This window comes from Halichoeres trimaculatus, unplaced genomic scaffold (genome assembly GCF_033239565.1).
Source record: "Halichoeres trimaculatus isolate MK-OKI-2021-1 unplaced genomic scaffold, fHalTri1.1 fHalTri1_scaffold_17, whole genome shotgun sequence".
NCBI lineage: Eukaryota > Metazoa > Chordata > Actinopteri > Labriformes > Labridae > Halichoeres > Halichoeres trimaculatus.
The window spans coordinates 22,408,929-22,430,695 of record NW_027437195.1 but is presented as its reverse complement, the minus strand read 5'-3'; the positions used below and the strand labels follow the sequence as shown (position 1 = coordinate 22,430,695).

At 45.0% G+C, this 21,767-nt stretch overlaps 2 protein-coding genes and 4 non-coding genes across 9 annotated transcripts; 2 read left to right on the top strand and 4 right to left on the bottom strand.

Annotated features, from left to right (window-relative positions):
* The first annotated feature begins 59 nt into the window (after positions 1 to 59).
* On the top strand, positions 60 to 2,374 carry timm9 (translocase of inner mitochondrial membrane 9 homolog). Of its 2 annotated transcripts, none has more exons than XM_074691357.1 (5): positions 60 to 176; positions 275 to 347; positions 954 to 1,001; positions 1,132 to 1,227; positions 1,830 to 2,369. In XM_074691357.1, the coding sequence occupies exons 3-5, from the start codon at positions 963 to 965 to the stop codon at positions 1,962 to 1,964; spliced, it is 270 nt and encodes an 89-aa protein (XP_074547458.1). In that variant the 5' UTR covers positions 60 to 176; positions 275 to 347; positions 954 to 962; the 3' UTR covers positions 1,965 to 2,369. The 2 variants fall into 2 exon arrangements, with proteins under 2 accessions (XP_074547458.1, XP_074547459.1); XM_074691358.1 differs by having other exon boundaries at positions 68 to 347; positions 1,830 to 1,988; positions 2,129 to 2,374.
* LOC141807118 (small nucleolar RNA SNORD53/SNORD92) lies at positions 1,382 to 1,462 on the top strand. The gene has a single exon (XR_012599818.1). It is a non-coding gene; the product is annotated as a small nucleolar RNA SNORD53/SNORD92 (small nucleolar RNA).
* A 327-nt stretch (positions 2,375 to 2,701) lies between the features above and the next one.
* arid4a (AT-rich interactive domain 4A) lies at positions 2,702 to 20,734 on the bottom strand. 3 transcript variants are annotated; one of them, XM_074691819.1, is made up of 24 exons: positions 20,584 to 20,734; positions 19,539 to 19,589; positions 17,571 to 17,681; positions 16,511 to 16,576; positions 16,331 to 16,421; positions 15,497 to 15,576; positions 15,312 to 15,409; positions 14,855 to 14,987; positions 14,695 to 14,774; positions 14,520 to 14,596; positions 14,149 to 14,330; positions 13,109 to 13,181; positions 10,864 to 10,958; positions 10,665 to 10,762; positions 9,932 to 10,375; positions 9,674 to 9,835; positions 9,513 to 9,594; positions 8,607 to 8,820; positions 8,464 to 8,526; positions 6,748 to 8,391; positions 6,531 to 6,635; positions 6,058 to 6,207; positions 5,787 to 5,933; positions 2,702 to 4,451 (listed from the first exon to the last, which is right to left on the bottom strand). In XM_074691819.1, exons 2-24 carry the CDS (start codon positions 19,542 to 19,544, stop codon positions 4,348 to 4,350), a joined length of 4,305 nt encoding a protein of 1,434 aa, XP_074547920.1. In that variant the 5' UTR covers positions 19,545 to 19,589; positions 20,584 to 20,734; the 3' UTR covers positions 2,702 to 4,347. The 3 variants fall into 3 exon arrangements, with proteins under 3 accessions (XP_074547920.1, XP_074547922.1, XP_074547921.1); XM_074691821.1 differs by lacking the exon at positions 20,584 to 20,734 and adding an exon at positions 20,375 to 20,528; XM_074691820.1 differs by lacking the exon at positions 20,584 to 20,734 and adding an exon at positions 19,822 to 19,960.
* LOC141807115 (small nucleolar RNA SNORD53/SNORD92) lies at positions 9,399 to 9,478 on the bottom strand. The gene has a single exon (XR_012599816.1). It is a non-coding gene; the product is annotated as a small nucleolar RNA SNORD53/SNORD92 (small nucleolar RNA).
* Positions 10,516 to 10,595, bottom strand: LOC141807113 (small nucleolar RNA SNORD53/SNORD92). Its single transcript, XR_012599814.1, has one exon. It is a non-coding gene; the product is annotated as a small nucleolar RNA SNORD53/SNORD92 (small nucleolar RNA).
* LOC141807117 (small nucleolar RNA SNORD53/SNORD92) lies at positions 15,688 to 15,773 on the bottom strand. The gene has a single exon (XR_012599817.1). It is a non-coding gene; the product is annotated as a small nucleolar RNA SNORD53/SNORD92 (small nucleolar RNA).
* Positions 20,735 to 21,767: the final 1,033 nt, after the last annotated feature.

Below are 21,767 nucleotides of genomic sequence, written 5' to 3'. Positions count from 1 at the left end.
GATTCTAAAGGCAGAAAATGCTATCAGTGAGAGTCGGAACATTTTGTTGCAACGCACTTGTAGCACTCCGGAATCTCTCTCTATAGCGACCCTTGGTTTCAGCGCTGAACTTTCGTCAAACATTTCATCAATCTGTCAGTCAGATATTAATTTATCATATTAATAAATTATTCGTGGTTAGTATTTTTATTAGTAATCACATCGTACTGTTTGACTTTTGTATTTTAAAGTAAATTTGATTTGAAACTTAAAAATCTTTGAATCTGCGTCACAGAGTTTACTTCCGGCCCTCTGATCTCACATGTCCTTCAGTCCGCAGGAGATCCGCACATCAGGCATTCACTCAGGTGAGATTAAACCTTTAATATGTCGTGATCTAAAGAACAAATTTCAGATTCTTTGATATTATGACCCGAAGACTTAAAATCATAATTAAAAACCCGCAAAGGATGATTTCAATAGACGAAAATGAGCCTATCTAGCGTTAGCCGTTAGCTCACACCTTTCACTGTTTGTGACCTCTCACTGCATTTCATCATATATGATATACATTTAGTGGCTCTTTTGAAACGCTACTGCTCAGGAACCGCTTAAAACAGCTTTAAGGTGATCCTGATGCCCGCCAGTGACTTAGAGAGGTAACGAGGCCGCTAACAAGCAGCTGACTCTGTTTGGAGAGCTACACACACCATGATGAAGCTTTTAATGCTTGGAAGTAGTGCTGAATGCAATGTAGAAATGGGATCAGATTTGTGTATGACGTTAGATAGAGCCTTTTGTCAATGAGGGGGCGCTAAAAACGATGCGAAATGAAAGTTGCTCACATGAGCTTTTAATAGACATGTGGAAGAGAGTGGACGTGACAACTGAATTGTTGTTTTAAATGTAAAAGGTTTGAGGTTAGGGTGCCAGGTTTTAATAAACTTAATTTTAGTGCTGTATCTTCCTTGCAGAAGTGAAAAATGGCGCTCCAGGTGTCCGAGTCTGACCAGATCAAACAGGTACCTGCTCTCTCTCTCAATGTTGTAGTAAACCTTTATCATCAGTTTTGGTTTAAACATGAAATAAATAATTGAAATTATTTATTGTTTGCTGAGAGGTTCCAAGTTTGACGTCGTTGCTGTGTTTCAGTTTAAGGAGTTTCTGGGGACGTATAACAAGGTGACGGAGAACTGCTTCATGGACTGTGTCAAAGATTTCACTGTCCGAGAGGTGAAAGCAGAGGAGGTGATTAACCACAGACTCTCTGACCCTTAAAAAACACATATACACACACAAGGTTTCCCACTCCACAGACTGAACACCTGCAGAGTAGTCATACCGGCTGTTCCTCTTCTCTCTGACTGTTTGATGTCCCCTGTGCTGTGATCGGCAGAGGGAATGAGTGATGATGCTGAGAAAAGGTTTCGCTAAATGACCTGATGTCATGTGATGTCACAACTTCTCTTGGCTGTCTGACTGACCCCATGCCGACTCAGCCTCCCTCTGCACGAAACTCTCAGACTACATTTTTAACTGCACAGGTGCTAACATTAGTCACTGCTGATTGGTTAAAAATTGTAAGAAACATAAACACTGCAGCTTACACATGGCTCCTGATTTAAACTGCTGAAGAAGACACAGCGTCTATCCTCAATGTCCAATTTATGGGTGAAATGCATCTTGGGAACTGTAGTCAATCCCCTCTGTCTTGTAGATCTCTGGCTCCTTGACTCAAAATATTACCCGATGAGTGTTTCACACTTTCGACATTATCATCAATCGTTTATTCTTAATAACTGATCATAAATAATCAATGGCTAATAATTTATGTGTGTGTGTTTTTTTAGTCGAGCTGTTCCGAGTCGTGCCTTCAGAAGTACTTGAAGATGACTCAGCGGATCTCGATGCGCTTCCAGGAGTATCACATCCAGCAGAACGAAGCTCTGGCTGCTAAAGCCGGTCTGCTGGGTCAACCTCGCTGATCTATCCTGATGTGGACTGAACAGGTCTGAAACCCTGACCACAGCAGGCCAAGTCGAGCTGGACTGGTCCTGCAGGTTCTGGATGAACACAGACACTGACATGCAGCTTGTAATGTTTAGTTTTACCTGGTAACAGGCAAGCTGAAGATGTGCTCGTTGTGCAGAGGCGCTGGATCATGTTCCTGCTGCTCAGCTAGACAGATGCACACACCCAACCAGGATCCGTCTCAAAGCATCATGGGAGATGCAGTCTGAAACAGGAACAGCCTGGTTTATATTCCAGCTATGGATTTTTTTTCTTTACAGATTTGTGTATAAGTGTTTTAAACCTTAGTGGTTCTTTTTTTCATGTTTGTGGATGAATGATCTAAGTGTAAGTCTGAATAAAGTGAGTTTCTGTGAGTATTAAACTAATCTAAGCAGTCTGTGAATGTTTTAAAAACTTTAACCGGTCTTTTACAGATGGAGAAGCTGCAGTCTCTAACTTTTGACTCATATTTAAATCATGTCAAATATGAGTGGTTTCCAAACAAGCATAAATTCACTTCCTGTTCTCGAGCTAAGATCTCAGTGACGATGAACAATAGAGTTTTAGGAATAAGAAAAAACAGTTTGTTCCCTGAGATCTGAGATTCTCTTCATGTTCTGCTGCTTCTGCAGGCTACAGAGAACTGAGGAGGGCTTTTGAGGACCAGTGAGAGGACAGGAGGAGGAGACGATTTAAAAACTTTATTAGAAACAGAGAGCTCTGTCAGCCTCACACACTCCTGTGTGTGTCTGCTGTCAGGAAGTGTGTGTTTGTGTCTGTGTGTATGTATTTACAGTCGTTGCTCTCAAACCGCCGCTAGCAAAACAGCACATAGAAAAAAAGCAAGAGGAGGAGGAGTTGATAATACAACAGTACAAAGAGTCTTCTCTTAAAAAATATTAGAAATCATTCTTTACAGGCGTGTAAAACCTTCTGCTCAAATACACGGTGTGTTTATTTTCTTTACTCAGAGCTTTATGTACAAACAAAGACACGTTCAGGAGCACAAACCAGCCGTCTGTCACCGCAGCCACAGAGAGCAAAAACACAGAGGAAGAAAGAACAGGAAGTAGTGCAGCAGAGGTCCTCCAGGGGAAGGTTAAGGTACAAACAATCAAATCCGTCAGAGAAGAAGAAAATCATGGAGTCATGTGAAGACAGAGAGCTATTTAATAACCAAGGATTAAATCTGTGAGTCCGTACTTTAAACCAGGACTATGACATCATCACCGAACACAAATATCATTCAGGACGTTAATGCTTGATGAGATGAACTCATCATTCAGTGAAGGGATTTCACTTTAAATCATCATGGAGTTTACCTGAGTCACAATGAGACCAAACTCATTCAACGTTCATTAAACTTATTGAAATTAAACCAGAACGAAACTTTCAGACTGAACTCCGATTCTTGACACTCTCTGTATCCTGTAGTTGACCTGAAATGGGATCAGACACCTGTACAAAACCACACTTGGTGCAAACAGCTGAAGCTACGTCTATCTGGTGTGGCTGGATGTCCATTCAGGGCTCCCATAGCTTAAAACTGACATTTTTAAAACATCCATTTTCTTTGACTCACAGGAGTTAACATTTTTTCTCCTTGACCTTCTTTGTTTTCTGACAGATATGATACACATACACACACACACACACACACACACACACACACACACAATCACACACACACACACACACAATCACACACACAAACACACAGTCTGTGTTGGCTGACTGAATAAATAAACTTCAATTTAATTATTTTATAAAAAACAAAAACGTGTATCTGGACAGATCTCTGATTGGCTCTCCTGCTGTGATATCACTAACTTTTTGATTTTTTTTTCTGTGTTTTTACCAAAATAAAAGCTCTGTTTGGTATAAAAAGGCCCAAAAGGTTCACAGCAGGAAGTCGTTTATATTTTAGTAAAAAAGTGACTGAATGATGAAATAAAGAAGACGTTGCATAACGAGCTGTGCTGCTTCGAGAATCTGCGTCCTGTTTGACCTCAAAGGAAATTCACTGACCTGTGACCTCTGACTTCTGGTCACATTATTTTGAAATGAGACGTCCTGGAGGAAGGAAGGAAGGAAACAAAGACGTTCTCTGTGGCGATGAACAGACAGCTGATTCTCACTCTCCTCAAACAGGAAGTCAGTCCGTAGCTGAGGGGGCAGGGCTTGTGCCCCTCCCATCAGCCCCTGCGTCAGTCGGTTCAGTCTCTGACCTGGAGGAAGGTTTTGCCAACATGGCCTCAGAGCTGGCAGAGTGGGCGGAGTCTGTGGCAAGACGAGGGCGGGGGCTGAGCAGGAGGTTATGTGTGGGAGTGGTTGGGGCCTTGGGTGGGCGTGTCATCACCTGCACTCCACAGCCACGGTGTTCTGAGTGGGTGAGGCTGAGGACGGACTCATCCCAGTGTCCGAGGAGCCGGACGAGGTGGAGGCAGTCGTGTTGGACACTAAAGGGGAAGGAACAAAACAGAAAGTCAGTAACAATGACAGAGCAAGGAGCTCTTAACAGATACTTTTATGTGAAAAGATCACCAAGTTCATACATGAGGAATAATAATGAGGAAAAATCTCTGTGCGCTGACAGAGGCTCTGCATCTTTACTTTGGACAGCCTGACAGCTCCCTGTGTTTAAGGTCTGATAACGTGATTCAGAGATTCTCCTTAACTCTCTGTCAGTTTTTTTCAGGATCTGAGTCACAAACTAGTATCAAAACTCCCCTAACTTTTTTAAAGAGAGGACGACAGAGCTCTCATTCTCAAGCTTGCACTGCACTAGTAACACTCTGCGGGGAGGAGGAGGGGCGGAGTGCGCATGGGCGTGGTAGAAGTAGCCCATGTAGAGAAACAAAACTTAATGCTTTGTCATGAAGAGCTGGGACAGAGTCCGGCGGGATCATACAGAGAGCACAGAAAGCCCCAATAAGCAAATACATATGAGAAAATAAGCCCAAAGTCTCTAATAAGCGGTCTTGCCAACACTGCAAACAACAACTTAATTTTCTTGTTACCTGCTTTCATTCATTTTGAGATTTATTTTGTTGTTTTTTTTGTATTGAACTTATATTTTTATGTCATCATGAATGAAATAAAGACAAACATGACACAGGGCTGACCAATCAGAGGAGAGAACCTAACTCTAAGTAAATGCAGTGAAAATGCAACACACAGGTTGAATTTTAAAGGCCAAATTAGGTTGAAACACAAAATAATAGTGATTAGTAATCATTAGTTGCAGCCCTACGTCATATAAAGCGAAGTCTTTCAGTGGTGACATACGTATCTTCTCTTTTATTTAACTTTCCTGAGTTATTTTACTGGATAATGACTGACTGAAATAGTTACAAAAACTCAGCAGACACTTTAACAAGTCAATAATAATTAATCGTGATAATTATTATTTCATCTTTTTGACACCTGATGGTTTTGTAAACAGTTGTACAAAGATGCCTGGGAATTTCCTGTTTTAATGCAAATAGTTAACGTCATTGTTTGCTAAATTTGTACATTAGCATTTAAAATTTACTATTTAAATTTGCATTCCAAATTATAACAATGAATCATTGCACGTTTGTGGTTTCGACATTGAAAAATAAATAAGACTTTTTCCTACTCTTGATTTTTTTTCAGACAAATTTAGGTCCAATGTGTCTATACATCAAAACGTATACATAATTAATATGAATAATCATAATAAATATCAATACACATATTGAGTGTTGCCATTCTGGTTCAATTGTATGCATCAAAACGATATCCCGAGGCTATGTCAAAATACCTCCTACCTTCTCTCTCCTTCTTTTTTAGTCTCTTCCTGCGCCTATCGATGGACGCCACCTCAGACTTCAGGGTCATGTAGTACTTCCTGATCTCCTGCAGCTTATCCTGCAGGAAGGATATCCTCTCTGTGCTTGACATGGAGTCCAGCTCGTCTGAAAAAAGGAGAGAAATAACGAGAGACAGGGGGAGAGATAAGAAGAAAGATACAAAGTGTGTTAGAATCTTTGTCTCTGACAGACACTAGAATAGATCAGAGAGTGAATCCTTAGTGCGTACCGAGCTGAAAGGTCCACTTGTACGTCCTCTGAGGAGAGAAGTTGTGTTTGTCTTTAGAGGATGGAGACGACAGGCCGGGACAGCGAGACTTATGGGACTTGTGAGACAGAGATGTGACCCGAGACTCATCCCCGCTGTCACTGCTGTGACCTGCAGGGGGGAGCAGAGGGTTAATGTGTTGCTCTGTTTGCCTCATACCAACAGCTGAAAGTTCCACTCGGAGTCTGTTTGTACATTTTGTTCTCTGTTGCAGCGCCAAGCATTCAGCTGCAGAGACACGCATCTGAGTTTCCACGGCAACCAAGGTCATACGGGCCCCAAAAATGACTGGCAGAAAAAAAAAACATTTAAAAACACTCTGCTGTCTGTGACATCATCTCAGAGTGTTGAGTACTGTCAGGTGTGTCTGTGTGTGAAGCTAAGCATGAATTGGACTGCCCACACTTGTGACATCATCATCAACATCAGCTCACCTGCTCCGTTTTTGTCGGCCTTCCCCGGGGTGTGCGGCCGTTTCTGGTTGCGTTTGTGTTTCTTAGCCGTTGGACTGGAGTTGCAGTCCATCACTCTCTTTTGGCCTGAGGGGTTAAAGGTCACAGGTTACTCAGAGTACACAGAGCTGACCAATCAGAGGGTCGCATCCAAAATGAGGAACTAAAGTAAGCAGGTGAACAAGTGATGCGGTCTCACCTCGGTCCTTGGAGTCCTGCAGAGACAGCAGAGAGGTGGAGGTGGATGATGAGGAAGCACTGCCGTCAAACCCGGGGCTGGAGTCTCCCTCCTGCTCCCTCCTGGATGCTCCTCTCTCCTCTTCTGCGGCACTCCTCACTGCTTGGAGCTCCTCGGTGCAAGACGCAGAGCTGGGAGGGGCAGCAGATGCAAAGATTCTGACCTGAGCCTGGGGGAGGTGCGAGGAGTGGGAGGTGTGGTGAAGAGGGGGACCATGTTGCGCCTCCCTCATCATCAAAAGGAGGTGCTCTGGGGGAGGAGAGGGCTTCTCCTTCTCATCAGGATCATCCAGGTCTACTTCGTGGCAGACCAGCGCTTCCGGGCCAATCTGTGGCTCCAGCTCCTCAGAGGGGTTAGGGCACAGGGCCTCCACAGAAGGAGCAGGTGTCCCAGCATGCACTTCGGGCTCCTTGGTAGCACCACCTGTCAGTCTCTCCCCTAACGCCTCCTTGGGAGTCTCCTCAGCTGGGTGAGGCCCCTCCTCTGCCTTCACGGGCCCCTCACTCCTCCTCTCTGCCTCCCCCCTGCGCAGAGGGGATGGGAGTGTTTTGGGTGAAGTGCTGGCAGCTATTTTGGATGGTGCAGGGGGCGTTCTGGGGGAGGCGGCTTCCTCCTGCTTCCTGTCAGGGCGGAGCTTCTTCTCTGCTGCCCGCTGCTCTGCGGCTTTGCGTTTAGCTGAGCTGCCTCTCTCTTCAGCTAATGCCCCCACCTCCTCCTGCTCCTCTTCAGAGGCAGAGTCAGTGTCGGAGTCGGCAGTGGGGGTCTCAGGGGGAAGACGCTGGGTGGGGAGACAGTGGAGGACCACCATTGGCTCATCCTGTCTTTTTAGGACACCTCGAGGAGGTGAAGACATCACGGCTACATGGGAGGGGCTGGAGGCTGGGGCAGAGCTTGGAGTGCAGAGGGGCGTTCTGGGCGGAGTTTCAGAGCCTGTCTCTCTGAGGTTGACCCTGCGACCTTTGCCTCTGGAGGGAGACAAGGGCGTGGATCTGCTGCTGTCCTCCTCCTCTGCAGGAGCAGACTGAGGAGACGGGACCTGCAGTTTCTCTGGAGACAGCTTGTGTTTGTCTGCAGCAGCAGCTGGAGGGGACATCTTGTTGGTCCTGTCAGGGAGGAGGGGGGACGCCCTGCTGGGGGGTGTCTTGGTAAGTACTTCCTGTCCAGGTGACATCTTGTTCCTTTCGTGGAGGGACGGAGTTCTTGTGACTCCCTCCTGAAGCGGAGACATCTTGTCCTCTTTGTCCAGGTGGACGGGAAACTTGACGGCGTCCTCTGTGGGCACCTCCCCCAGCTCTGTCTCCTTCTCCTCTGATTGGCTCAGGGGTTTGTCAGCCTTCTCTTGAGGCATGCTGGGACATAGTGATACAGGAACAACAGGGAGCTGAGCTGCTGTTGCCATGGTAGTTGTGTTTTCACTAGGAGTGTTAGACACCTCACTCCTCTCCTCTTCTTCTTCTTCTTCTTCTTCCTCCTCCTCTTCCTCTTCTTCCTGTTCCTCCTTCTCCTTCTGGCTGGGAGGGGCTTCAACTCTCCCTCGCCATGGAGAGGGCTTCTTATCAGGCGGGTCTTCTGATTCGCTGTCCTCTGACGAGTTCCCAGATTCCTCTGCAGAATAAGACAGCAGGTTAAAAATTGAACTTGTCACTAACTGGAAACAGGAAGTGGAACTGTTCTCACCGTTGGACGCTCTGTCTGAGTCGTACATCCCTGACGTCCTCCTGGTCCTCCTGCGTGGAGTGTCTGCAGAGGGAGAAGTTTATTAAAACCAGAGAAATGCAATGATACCTGCTTTTGTCCTGAGCATGCTCAGTGTATCTTACTGTCTCCGTTGGACATGTTGGAGGAAGTCTCTGTCCTGCTCCTGCCGTTGGAGCATCCCTCACTGCTGGGTGTTTTGGAGATGCTGCGTCCTGCTGGGCCGGTGGGCGTGGTCCGTATCGAAGGACGACCTCTCTTTGCTCCAGTGGGCTTCATTGGGAATGCTGGCGTCCTCTCCTCGTCTCGCTCCTTCTCTGACTCCTCCTTCTCTTTGTTCTGTTTGGGACAGGGGGAACAGTTAGGAGCAGATTATCACAGTCTTATCGGTCTTACACCTGAAATACACCAGATATGTCTGCAGTGCGACTGTGTTGCATTGCGTCATGACTCGATTGTTAACTTACACCGGCTGCGTGTTCAGTCCAATAAGCAGCGTGACTGACCGACAGCTGAAGTCACAAGACTGAGGAGTTCCCGTGCTTCCCACTCCATTGATAAGTTGCTCTTTATTTATGTTGGGCTGTAAAACCTCAAACCTGTTGACCCCTGGTCTAGCTCTGCTCATTATATCCGTTAGTCATCGTAGTCGAGCCAAGTACGAACTGGTTTTAACATGATCCGTTTCATTTTGAAAGTGACTGGGTGTTTTTAAGTAGTTTCCAGTCATTGCCTCCTGTCCCACTTGATCTTTCCAATGCTGAATTTATGCATCACAGCTGTTTCCATCAAAAATAGGATGGCTGCATATTACCTGCAACTGGACAGACCAGCCGTTTGATCCATTTACAGTAACGGAAAGGAGACTCACTGCAGACGCATCCAGTGTATTTAAGCCGTTAGATCTAAACATAGAGCTGGTCAGACAGCCAAGAGGAAGTGACATCACAGGACTTCAGTCCAGCATGCGAAACCTTTCTCAGCATCATCACGCCTCTCCTCCAGCCAGTCACATGACCACATGAGCTCACCTTCACTTTCTTCCTATGTCTCTTCTTTGTCCCTTTCTCCACGGGCCAGATGATCCGGTCAGCCTTCACCCACTCGTCGTACCTGTGGATTGGACACACCTGGGTCATGACAGGCTCTGTCTCCAGCACATTTTAAGTCCTCAGTCTGCTCACACACTCACCTGACGTTCCAGCCGTAGTAATGAACCAGGAAGAACTGCTCTCCATTATCCACATCTGTCTTCTTTATGTGAGCCTCGTAGATCTTCTGAGTTTTACCTCTGCCGTACTTCACCCTCACCTTCGTCCCGGCCAGAGAGTCCTCATCCTCCTCCCCCTCACTCCTGAAACACACACATACAAACACAGTTGTATCTTTAGAGTTTAGTCTCTCAGGTTTCATCCTTCACAACACACACAAAGCACTGATTCATTCTCACCTGTCAACTCTTCTCCTCTCCAACTCCTCCTCCTCTTCTTCTTCGTCATCGTCCTCATCCTCTTCTTCAGAGCCTCTCTCTGAGTCCTCCATTCTCCTGTGGCTGCGTCTCATTGTCTCTCTCTGCTCCTCCATGTTATCTCCTCTCCTCTCTGGTCCTGGGGGAGACTCTCTCTCTGGCTTCATCTGGCTGCCCACACACCTCCTCCTCCCCCTCGGAGAAGTCTGCCGCTCCTTCACCTCCTCTTTCTCGCTCTCACTCTCTGACTCCGCCTCCTCCATCTTGTCATCCACAGGCTCCGCCTTCACAGCTGGTACAGAGGATTCTTTGAACTCAGCCAGCCTCAGATTGGCTGGTGTGGTGGATGGGCGGGGATTGTTGTGGTGAATGGTCCTGAAGGTGATGCAGGCAGAGCGGCAGTACTCCTCGAACCCGTACAGATACCTGCAGACACAAGACACAATGTCATCAAACCAAGGGCTGATGGAAAACTGAGTCATGCATCACTTTCTTCAAGCAGAGAGCGATCTGAACCATCTTAAACTGTTTTACTCTCAACATGGACATGTTTTAATCTTCAGGCTCTGGTCAGACAGCCAAGAGAAAGTGACATCACAGGACTTCAGTCTAGCATGCGAAACCTTTCTCAGCATCATCACACCTTTCAATACTCTGACACTTTTGAATGTTGACCCATAAATCTTTCAATCTCAGGTAAGGGGTGTGTTCTTACTTCTTGTACGCAGTCTTCACGTTGTAGGATGCAGCAGAGTTCAGGACCGGGATCCCCAGGTCGATGTAGATCTGCTTCCACACCGTCCCAGACTCAATCTAAACACAGAACATGCTCAGACCTCACTGCACTCAACAGGTAAAAAAACTACAGCTTAGGTACAGGTGTTTAAGACTATACTCTGGTACACAGTGCTCACCTTGTGGCAGCCTCCCTGCTGATAGACCAGCCTGAAGAGTTTGAAGAGGTTCAGGTCTTTGTAACCCAGCACAGGAGGCTTGTTAATGGAGGTACCTGAGGGACAGACATGCAAACGCACAGACAGGTAAACAGCTGTTTCCCCTTGAACTCACTGAGTATTCTCAGGTCAACAGTTGGGTGATCAGTCAGGTTAACTGTTTCCTCTCTAACCCATCAATGAGGATCTCTCTGGTGTGACTCACTGAACAGTCTCAGGTAAAGGTGAAAAGTTACAGTGAGGAACTGATAAAAAGTGAATGTATGACAGTAGTAGTTTGAACTCTTGCCGCTCTTCATGTAAACAGTAGACCTGACTCTGCCTGAACATGTCAGTACTCACTGATTTTAGTGCCGGGGCAACAGGGCAGGACTGGAGGAACCTGTTTATGGGTCTACTAACCAGAAACCACATCAAACCTGAGCCACATAGAGCTCCATAAACAAACCAGTGAGTCCACATTGAAACATGATCCTGACCCACTTTGCTGGTAACTGTCAGTGGAGTTTGGGATTTCAAGGTTTTAGCCTTTGGAAGGCCACAAGAGGCCATACTGTGCCTGATGGGTCTTTACATTTAGAGCGAAAAAGGGTGGTTCCCTGAGTGTCCCCTAGAGTCCATCTCAAGCAGTAAGTCAACAGTTCAACAGTTCCCAACTCCACAGCTCCAAGGATTAGAGTATGGGAGAAATGGGGTGTGGCCTCTGTGACCCAGAGTTGGGAGCTGCTAGCTCTCCACTAGGTGTCATTGAAAGTAATCCAGTCCCTGGTTGTGTCTTGATAAACTGCAGTCTCCTCTCTCCTTGAGGCACTGGAAGTATTTTCTGAGTCGCCATATTGAAGGATGTTCCAAAATGATAATTGTACTCGGAGGAGAGAGGAGACTGATGGGAGAAGTGACGATCGAGGAAACACTAGAGCCAGCTTTGCAGAAGTCTTTTCACTGTCAGGCACGCCCCATATGGAATATCACTCAATGACTGGAGTCTAACAGCAGCGGCCTCACAAACGCAAAAGAGTTTAATGAGAGAGAAAACAGGAGCTGAAAACAGTCACTGAGGATCGATCTGAAACAGGTCATAAAGCTGGGATTAAGAAAGTGTTTGATTTGGGTTTGAAGAAAAAAATACTAAACACAACCATCTTAACATTAATATAACAGAGGATTAATACCCAGTTTTTGAGGTCAGTTTCATCATCCAATTAAATAATTCATATTTTTAAATAAAATTAATGAATAATCATATTTTTATGTCATTGGTTGTTTCTTTCATTCCTGTTTATTCTTTTTTAGTCATCTCTGCATTTGGAGCCTGTCATTACTTTTTATGGCTCATTTGTTGGTCCTGGACACCAAACTGGATGTGTTTGCTGTGGTTTTTACCATTTTTGTTCCTGTGTTGGTCCAGGGATCCTACACGTAACCATGCTTTCATCGTTTACAAGTGAGATCAGCTTTTAGCAGCCTGTTGCTTGTCGATGCTAACCGGTCCTAGGCCTGATGTTCCACGCAAGCTGAGAGGTAGGAGGTGATAATGACGTGCTGGCATGCGGGACAAGCCAAGAAGAGATGGCATTCACCTGTCCTTCAATCCATCGTTATGGTGTAAGATCTATCCCCAAATAGATGGATGAGCTAGAGGTGCTAACCCAGCACCAGACAGAATACTGGCAGAGTAGCATCATGCTATTCACAGAGACATGGGTAATGGAGCTAACACGGGATAAAAACAACACATGAAAGGGATCTCTCCAGTGGTGGACAAGACAAAGGAGTGCACATACTAGTGAAGAAGACCACCTCAGTACCAAACCCTATGGAGGTGGAGGCTGACAACAGAATAATGGCCAAGCTGTTGTTACTGATGTAAATCACATTCGACCCCTTTCAGAAGAAGTTTTTTATTCATCCTTTATTATTCTTTTTCATATATTCTTACTGCAATGTTTTTCACTGAGCACTTTTTGTGTGCTGCTGTCACTCTGTAAATTTCCCCATTTTGGGACAAGTGAAAGAGTATCTTATAAGTTAGCACTGATTAGCAGCTAGCTATGTCTGGATTTATTAGTCTCATTGTTTAAACACAAGTGGCCCTACCTCCTTGTTCATCTTTAGCTCCACTCTCTTGTCCAAATAAGGTCACTTTTAGATCATTCATGATAAATAAGATGTTGTGGTCTAACACAGTGCGTGACTGGAGTCTTACCTCTGTCCTCCATGAATTTGTAGAGCTGCTGCAGGAAGTGATCTCTCTCCTCGGGATCCAGCTCCTCTTCAGGCTGACACACAGAGACACACATGTTAACCCTCAGGAAACACACCAGTTCTGCGTTTACATGCAGTCAATATTCAGGCTGAGGCCAGTATTCCAGTTTTTGAAACATTCGGAACAACCTCTTTACATGTGTGAGCAAACAGGGTTGTTTCTTTTTACATGGAATCCCAATCAAAACAGCAATGCATGGACAACATCTCAACACATGGATAACATCATGACACAACACGTGTCATTTCTGCCTCTTATTACTGTATTCATAGCAACAGCAGCTCTACGGACTTCCTGTAATCAAAAGACCAAGATTCCTTGCAAACAGAACATGTGCAGAACACAAGTTAATGCTCCTTTTAATGGGGCTATCTCTTTAGGTGTGTATAAGACCAAATATTTGGGTTAGAAAAGGAGCAAACCAGGGTTGATTTTCAGGTTTTTAAAAACTAGAATATGAGCATATTCTGTTTTTTTAAAAGGGTTATTGGTGTTTCCATGAACATGCACAACTGGGGTTAATGCCAATTAGAGGTGTCCCGGTCCGATATTGATATCGGATATCGGTCTGATATCAGCAAAAAAACAAATATCGGTATCGTATTGGAATGCATCTAAAATCTGCGATATAAGCACTCCGATATGAGCAGTTTCTGTTACCCATTGGTTGATAACAAATGGGTCAGTTTTTCCTCATACCTACTGTTGCTGACTACTTTTCTTTGTTTGAATAATATCACTTTATCAAGCCTTTTCTAACATGACAGACATACTACAAAATAAGTAATTAAAGTATGCATGTTTAATGCTGATATCGTATCGGATTAATATCTGTATCGGCCAATACTCAATGCTGCAGTATCTGTATCATATCGGAAGTGAAAATGTAATATCGGGACATCCCTATTGCCAATATTCCGAATATGAAAGGGTTACTGACTGCATGTGAACGTAGCCACTAACACATCCGACACGCTCACCTCTTCCTTTATGTGTTTCTTCTTTTTCTTCTCCTCTTCATCCTCATCGTCTTCATCGCTCTCTTTCTCCTCTTCATCCTCCTCGTCATCACTGGAGGAGGAGTCGAGGATCTGACTCATGTCCATCTTCCAGACTTCTGGAACCTCCCTGGTCCTCAGGAACATCTGGGCTGCTTCATAGCCTGGAATAGAGGGAGGAGGAGGAGGAGGAGGAGGAGGAGGAGCAGAGAGGAAAGAAGGGGAGAAAAGAGGGGAAGACAAAAGGGAGGGAAGCAGAGAGGAGGGAGGAAAAGATCAGGCGGATTAATAGTTTGAACACAGGAAAAGATGAATTGAGGTCCCAGTGGATTGTGGGAGTTGCAGTGCCTCACCTTTTCTGTTGGAGTAATCAGCCCTGGTGATGCTGGCAGAGGTGATGGCATGGACATGTCTCCTTGCTACTGTGTAGCTGCAGGAAAACAGAAAACAGGAAGAAGGAAGATTCAATAGCTGGTCTTTCTCAGACCAATACTTAGAAAACAAAAAACAAACAAACAAACAACTTACAACTTGGAGTCTCCAAAGGATCGGACCAGACACTGATCCTTCTTCACCACCTGCTCGTCATTACAGCTTGGAGACACCACCTGAGAAGGAGATTATACTTGAGTGACATCACAGCCCACAGCCACTCAGATCCCAGGTGTGTGTGAGAGTGTGTGTTTACCAGAGCCAGGAACCAGCTGTCTGGTTCATCTTCGTTTTCAATACTGGAGACTTTCCCCAAAAGCTCATCATTCAGCCTCCTCCTGTCCTCCTCCTCATCCTCACTGGACGAAGACTCGTTTTCTTCATCAGCCCTGAGAAAAAGAGACAGACAGGTAGTCAGAACTGCTTTCTACAGTAAAAAAAAAACAAACTTGTTTGTTGGCCCGGGAATAAAAGGGAAAATGTAAAGACAGGGAGTGTAGTCCTGCTGCTGCAGTCTGAAATGTCCCAAGGGACTGCAAAGAGTTCATCTTTTTATAGCCCTGAATGAAAACCAGTTTAACGCCTAAAGAGATGTCAGTGATGCATCTGTTTGATGTATGAAAACAGCTAAGAGAGTTCATGGGTTGAAACACTTCTAAAGATCCATGACCGTCACATATTTGTTTCATTTTGACATAAAGAGCAAAACTCACACAGCCTGGGATGAACGCCGCCCTCCTCGGTTTGTCTTCTTGCCGATTACCGGAGTGCCAAAATGCTCAGGGTTGGTCAGCGGCAGCTGGTCCAACGTCTGAGAGGAAGAAAAGGGCAGAAGTGAAACTGTAAAATCTAGTTTCTTAACTAATTAGAAAGTTCAATGTGCCCAGGTGATGCTCACCTCACTCTCTGCAAAATGTCTTTCTCCCTTTAGACACAGGGACGTACGACGGAGCGTCTTCTCGTCTCCATCATCAAACACTGAAACACACAAACACAGAAGGTTCAACTTGTAGTCCGTGCTCCAGGAAACAGTAAAACAGGACCTCGTCTGTTCCCATTCTTTCTTTTCTCATTTGAATTCCTGTCCAGGTGGTCAGACAGCCAAGAGAAAATGTGACATCATATGACATCATCAGCTCATTGAGCGAAACCTTTTCTCAGCATCATCACTCCGTCCAAACAAGTCTCAATCTTGTCACGCATGATACCTGGCAGTCTGTTTACCGCTCAGTTCGTCTGTACATTAGGTCTGATTAGTTAAAAACACTTCTTAAGTGAAACAGATTACAAATCTTACAGTCTGGTTCAGACTTTTCTAGTTCTCACCTAACAACTATCAAAACTAACCTCAGCTGATCAAACGTTCACATATTTCTGCTCTGCTCATACTTTGGAACGTGTGTGTCCTACATATGTGTTTTTACGGAGAGGCTGTTTTCTCCTCCTCTCTGCTCTGAACTCATAGCTGTGTGTGAGTGTGTGTGCGTCTGAGATCCGCTGTGTTAAAGGCTGCGTGATGCTGTTATCTGATTTAAGGAGCATGTGTGTGACTGAACGGCCCTCAGAGCTTTATCGGTGAATCAGGACTGTAAAAATCAAGCTGACATCATGAGGAACATGTGACTTTGTGTTTGGGGATTTCTAATCTAAAGTTAGTGAAAAGTAAAAACTTTGTGACATCAGGAGAAAGCCTTGTCTGTGTTGACCAACCAGAGGGCAGAATCAGACTCACCCACTGTATAGAGGCTGGCATCTGTCAGTTTACTAATGGTGGCCTCGCTGGACACACCCTCGTTGGTCTTTACCTCCACGGTGGAGCCAACCTGAGAAGGAGCAAAGGTTCTATGTTAATACATGCAATCCAGAGGCGTTACCAGTTACAATAGTGACAGTACCATCACCATCATCTTACCCTTAGAGCGCCTTTGACCTGGTCATCCTGAACCACCTGGGATGTGCTCTCACCTTTCAGAGTCACCTGCAGACACAGAGAAGAGACTCCATCTTAACTGTTCATACTGCTTCACAGGAGATGAATGAGAATGATAAGCAGAGCAAAAAGCGTTGTTCCCATGTAGAACGTGTCACTGTGCAGACACTTTAACTCTAAAGAGGCTACCTGGAGAAAGTACATCAGGTGAAACATCTCACTCAATCTGCTTACAGTCAGCTGCTAGGTTTTTTTGCTGCAGCCGTGTCTCAAAGACGACCAGTTAGAAAGTAGGGCTTCTGTGATGTCACATTTACTTATAAAAGCTTCGGATAGGTCCTGACCTAACATCACAAACTTGAGTGGTGTACTGATCAGCTGCACGCCAACTGGTTGAACTTTAACTCCAGTTTGTTTCCATCAGCTGCTTTGTGGCCACCCAATCAGCTTGTAGTACAAGTCAAAAGTGTAGTCAAGTCAAAAGGAGGCTGTATGAGTGTTACATGTGAGAAAGTGTATGTCCTTCATCAGCTGATTAGTCACATGACCCTTGTCAGAGGCTCTCACTATTTGTTAGTTTCAAAAAACTGTGACCACTTTACATCAGCTTCGAAGGTTTCAATAATGTGCAGCTTATTTCACTGTAAACATTCCTGTGAGGCGCTGTTGGGGCATCTCATGCACAGCTTTCAAATATGAATGTGCATCCTGCGCTTCACCTGCTGATCAGTGCTACAAACACTAACAGTGGTCTGGTTTGTGCCCAAAAATCTCCCAGGACACATCTCAGGGTTCAAAAACACAAGCTCTGTTGTGACCGCAGCTCGTCACACTCTTACTTTGCTTACTCTGTTGCTTCTTTGTAAGGAGATCTCCAGGTGTTTCCGTTGAGCACAGGTAGAAACGATTAGACACACACGTGAATCCATTCATAGCTCCACATAAACTCAGACTCTGTTAGCTACTGTTCAGTGTTTCTGCCTTCACTCTTCTGCTCCTGCACTTCCTGTGTGCAGGTGAGTGTGGTGTGTGCAGCTCTTACCTTCACCTTCACCATGCGCTTCACAGTCTTGATCTTGGCCTCACAGAAGGCTCCTCTATACTTGGCACTGACATCTGTCCCCACTGTCAGGTAGGCAGGCTCGTCTGCTGCCTGAAACAAACACATGCGCACATTATTGACACTGGGAGTGAACTGAGTGTAACGTTATCCTTACTAAACATGTATTAATTTGTTTTGTGTATTGAAAAATACCCATAATCCCACACTGTCAGGACATGACAGCGTGTTCTGATACAGAAAATATCAACTCAGATTTGTGAAACAGAAACTTCTTCTTGTAAACAAAATCACAGAGAGATCTCGTCAAAGATTTGATAAGTAGCAACGGCTTCTCACTTGTTTTTTTTCCACATCTCTATTTAGTCAAATCGTCTCACATTTAAACCAAAGATTGGTTTTAACTCAGATGGAAAAAGTTTTAGATTAGGTTGTGACTTTACCTGGGCAGAACCACTATAACAATCTGTTATCAAAAGAAGAGTTTCAGGTTTTTTAACATCTGCAGTTGTTGTAGTGTGTTGTCAGCCTGAGTTAGACTTTTTGTAGCTTAATTCAAAAAACAAAGTTTCCCAACACACCTCTCTCTCAACTTTCTTATTATTAAGTTCATACACAGTTTTCTCTGATTAAAAATATGTCAAAAGTGTTCGTGCATCTCTCTGCAGTGTCCTTTGCATGTTTCCTGAGTAAACTTTGTGCACATTTTCTCTCCTGTTTGGTGAGTAAAATATTACTCGATACATAAAAACTCTGCTACATTAAAAGAGTGTTTTATTCCAGAACTCTGTCTGCTAAAGTGTAGGAGCTTCAGGTGTTACAATTCACTGAGTCACCTGAGAAATAAATGTCAAACCTCTGACTGTGGGTTACAGTTTCTGTTCTTTGTTTAAAATCCAGATTTTTTTCTCCTGATGAGTTCAGACGAAACACAAAAACAAAAACACAAGCACATCTGTGAACTGAATGAATCTGAAACAGCTTTTCAGTTTCTTTCAAAGGACTGACAAGTATCAATAAGGCCACACAGCCTGTCGTCAGTCTGCACCAAAGCTTCAAGCTTCATGCTTCGTGTGTCTGTGTTTATAGTTCACTCTGTATGAAGACCTGAGTCTGTCTGAGCTCGATGTCACTCCTACGTTTCTCCTACCTTTTCGTGTGCGAAGGCTTGTGAAGTGTGTGTCAAACTTCGACCAAAACAAAGATGTCTGCCAAATAAATGATTTTCAAGCTTGTAATTATGATTTGCTGTGTTTTGGTAAACAAGCTACATAAAAATATAAAATGCTTCATAGCCAGAAACCGGAGTGTCAGAGACCTATAGTAGGTTCATTAGATCTCGGGTATATTCATATTTGTCTGATCGTATAGTTTTTGTTTTGATAAGGTACCTTGAAAACTTGAGACCTTAACTCAGCGTCTCCCAGGATGACAGTAAACTCTCTAACAGCCAAGTCCTTCATACGAGTGCACAAACAAAGGGAATGAGTGCAAGGAGAGGATGTAGGGCTATTTTCAAAAAACCAGAGGCTGCCATCATTGTTTGTGCCTTAAAGTGATGTTCATCCTTAAGAAACATAACAGTCCGATCCGCCAGGGACACGACTGACAGCAGTTTTATCAATTCACTAGTGCTGATACATACAACTCTCCTAAATTCAGTTGACTTGTTTGAAAAAGTTAACTCTAATGCAGGACGATCATGTCAGTTATACAAGAGGATTTAACAAGGATCAGGACTGTTTGTAGGATGTGCTGCTCATTTAAAGGGCTTTTTATGTCAGCCCTGATGTTGGATTGTTTCATGTAAATGTCTCCTTGAAACTCCAATGATGTAGATAAACTTTCCAGAGATGAGCCTTTTTACGAGGAAGATTCTAGTGCAGAACCATCAGAGGCCAGTTTAGATCCGGATGTGTGAGCAGTTTGTGTCGCAGGTCAAACACTCACCTTCATCTCTCCGGTTGTTAGAGGGAGTCCAGCTCGAAGGAATCCGGATCACTGAAAGACAGACACATCGAAACTCGGAGTTAGCTTTAGAAGGGAGCAGAGGACAGACAGGGACAGAGTGTCAAACTGTCCTCAGGTTAAGATAATGCTAAGCTAGCCAGCTAGCCGCTTACTTGTGTTAGCTCAGGCATTCTTTCTGCCCCCCTCCCTCCTCCCTGCCCAGATCAGCTCTAATATGTGGCACCAACAGCTAACTTAACTGAGCTAACAGCTTTCACTTTACCTGACCATGGAGGCACATATTCATCGGACTGTACGTGAAATATTAGCAGGTCAGTGAGGGACACAGAGCGGCTGTGGATCAGGAGAACAGCTCCTTCCCGCTCCGCTCCTCTGAGTCACTCCGCCATCACAGCTCGCCATGTCAGCTCTGCTAGCTTTGCTAACTTCACCCCCACCCCCAAACCCGCCTGCTTCACACCAGCAGCTGTGGGGGAGAACCAGTAACACATAACCGAGTCCCAACACGAACAAAGTCCAAAAAGAGACTATTTGAAGCGGGGAGAGCTACAACCAAAGCGGGGGTTCACTCTTCAGACCGAGGGGCTAAATTTAGCTAGTTTGCTAACTAACGGCTGAAAAGCCAGTTTCTGATCATATGGAGATTTAAAGCGTTCAATTCACAGCACAGCAGCTCCGAGCAGCGACATTAGCTTCCGTTTAGAGAGTGAACCAAGTTTCTATCAAATCAAACGACACTGTGTGACACTCGACGAAACAGGAACTGTTGTGGATTTATTTATTTAATATGTGGCGTTTCTTCCACAAAGGCGCACCAGCTTCACATTTCTTCACTGCAAAAACAACCCGACTGCCTGCCGCTGCCATTCAATCCACAGCCTGCTCCTCGACAGCGGCTCACTGCGAACATCCAGTCCCAACTGTGACACCCACTCCCCGGCCCCGAGTCCCCGGCCCGCTGCTCATAAAACCCGCTATAAGTTTGAATTTGGTTCCGAACAGAAAGAGAGCATTTTATACTTACATACGCGGACGAGGTTGCTTCCCCTCTCGCTCGGCAGCAAAGCGATACACGAACAACAAGCTGTTGAGCCCCGAGCTCTGTTTCCTGGCTTGTGATTGGCCGTGGTGACAGCGGTAGTCAGAATGTGGAATTCCAATTGGCTGAGCGATTCCCCGATTTTAATAGGACATACCTTTTCTGGTGTGGCTGTTGGTCGATACGAACGCGGCGCCACGAGGGAAATGACGCCATCTGCTAAAAAATTGTCCAATCTCAGGTGAGCTCGCGAAAAAACCCGCCACCAAACATCATAATTGGCCTCGCGCATTTTGTTCCCAGTAGAGGCGCATCCCTATTGGTTGTGCTGACTTCCTTGTCCTCTCTGACGCTGCAGGAAGCCCTGCCTGGGTACGTGCTGGAGAGCCGCACACCAGACTCCATTCAAATATTTTCACAGTTATTTCCCTTGTTTATTGACTAGACTGTCGGCTTATTTTGTCAAAAAGCACAAACAGTTTTCGCTATGGCACAATGTACAATATGATTTCTCACAAAGAATAAAAATGTCGCAAAATCTCGACAGTTAAGCTGATGTATCACCGAGTTTCAATGAGAACCCTGTTGGTCAGAAATAACCGGAAAGAAAGGTCACTCACTGTACAAAAGTTTAATTTGTGTACATAAATATGCTTATTGTTGCATGACAGGTATGCCGAATTAAAGAGTACTATTAAGGCGTTTAGAAATGCCAAGAATTCGGCCCTACAATTGGAATAAGTAATATGTAACCGATGTTAACCTCGGTAGGACATTTTTTTAAATGACGTTTGGATTTGCGGTTTCCATATGAGACAACGTCACGTATCAGGGGTAGTGTAGAAGAGGCGACCACAACAAATCGCTCAACTGAAGTTTTTCAGACATAAACACAAAGTAAAAGAGCCGAAATGAAGCCTCACAACGAAGGTCAGACGGTAAACGCACAGTTAGAGGAGAATCACGGGCACCACCGTCGCTTACACTTTGAAACATTTTGTGTTTGTGGCGCCGTTTGTAAAGCGCCGGGGTGGGCGGGAACAGCAGATCTCTTACGTAACAGGAAGAGAGTGACGGCAGAGCCATATATGTCATGTTCCTTTGTGGAGGTTATTTCTAAACAACACATGCAGAGAGAAGGATGCATGTCAGCTGACAGATCGAGGTCT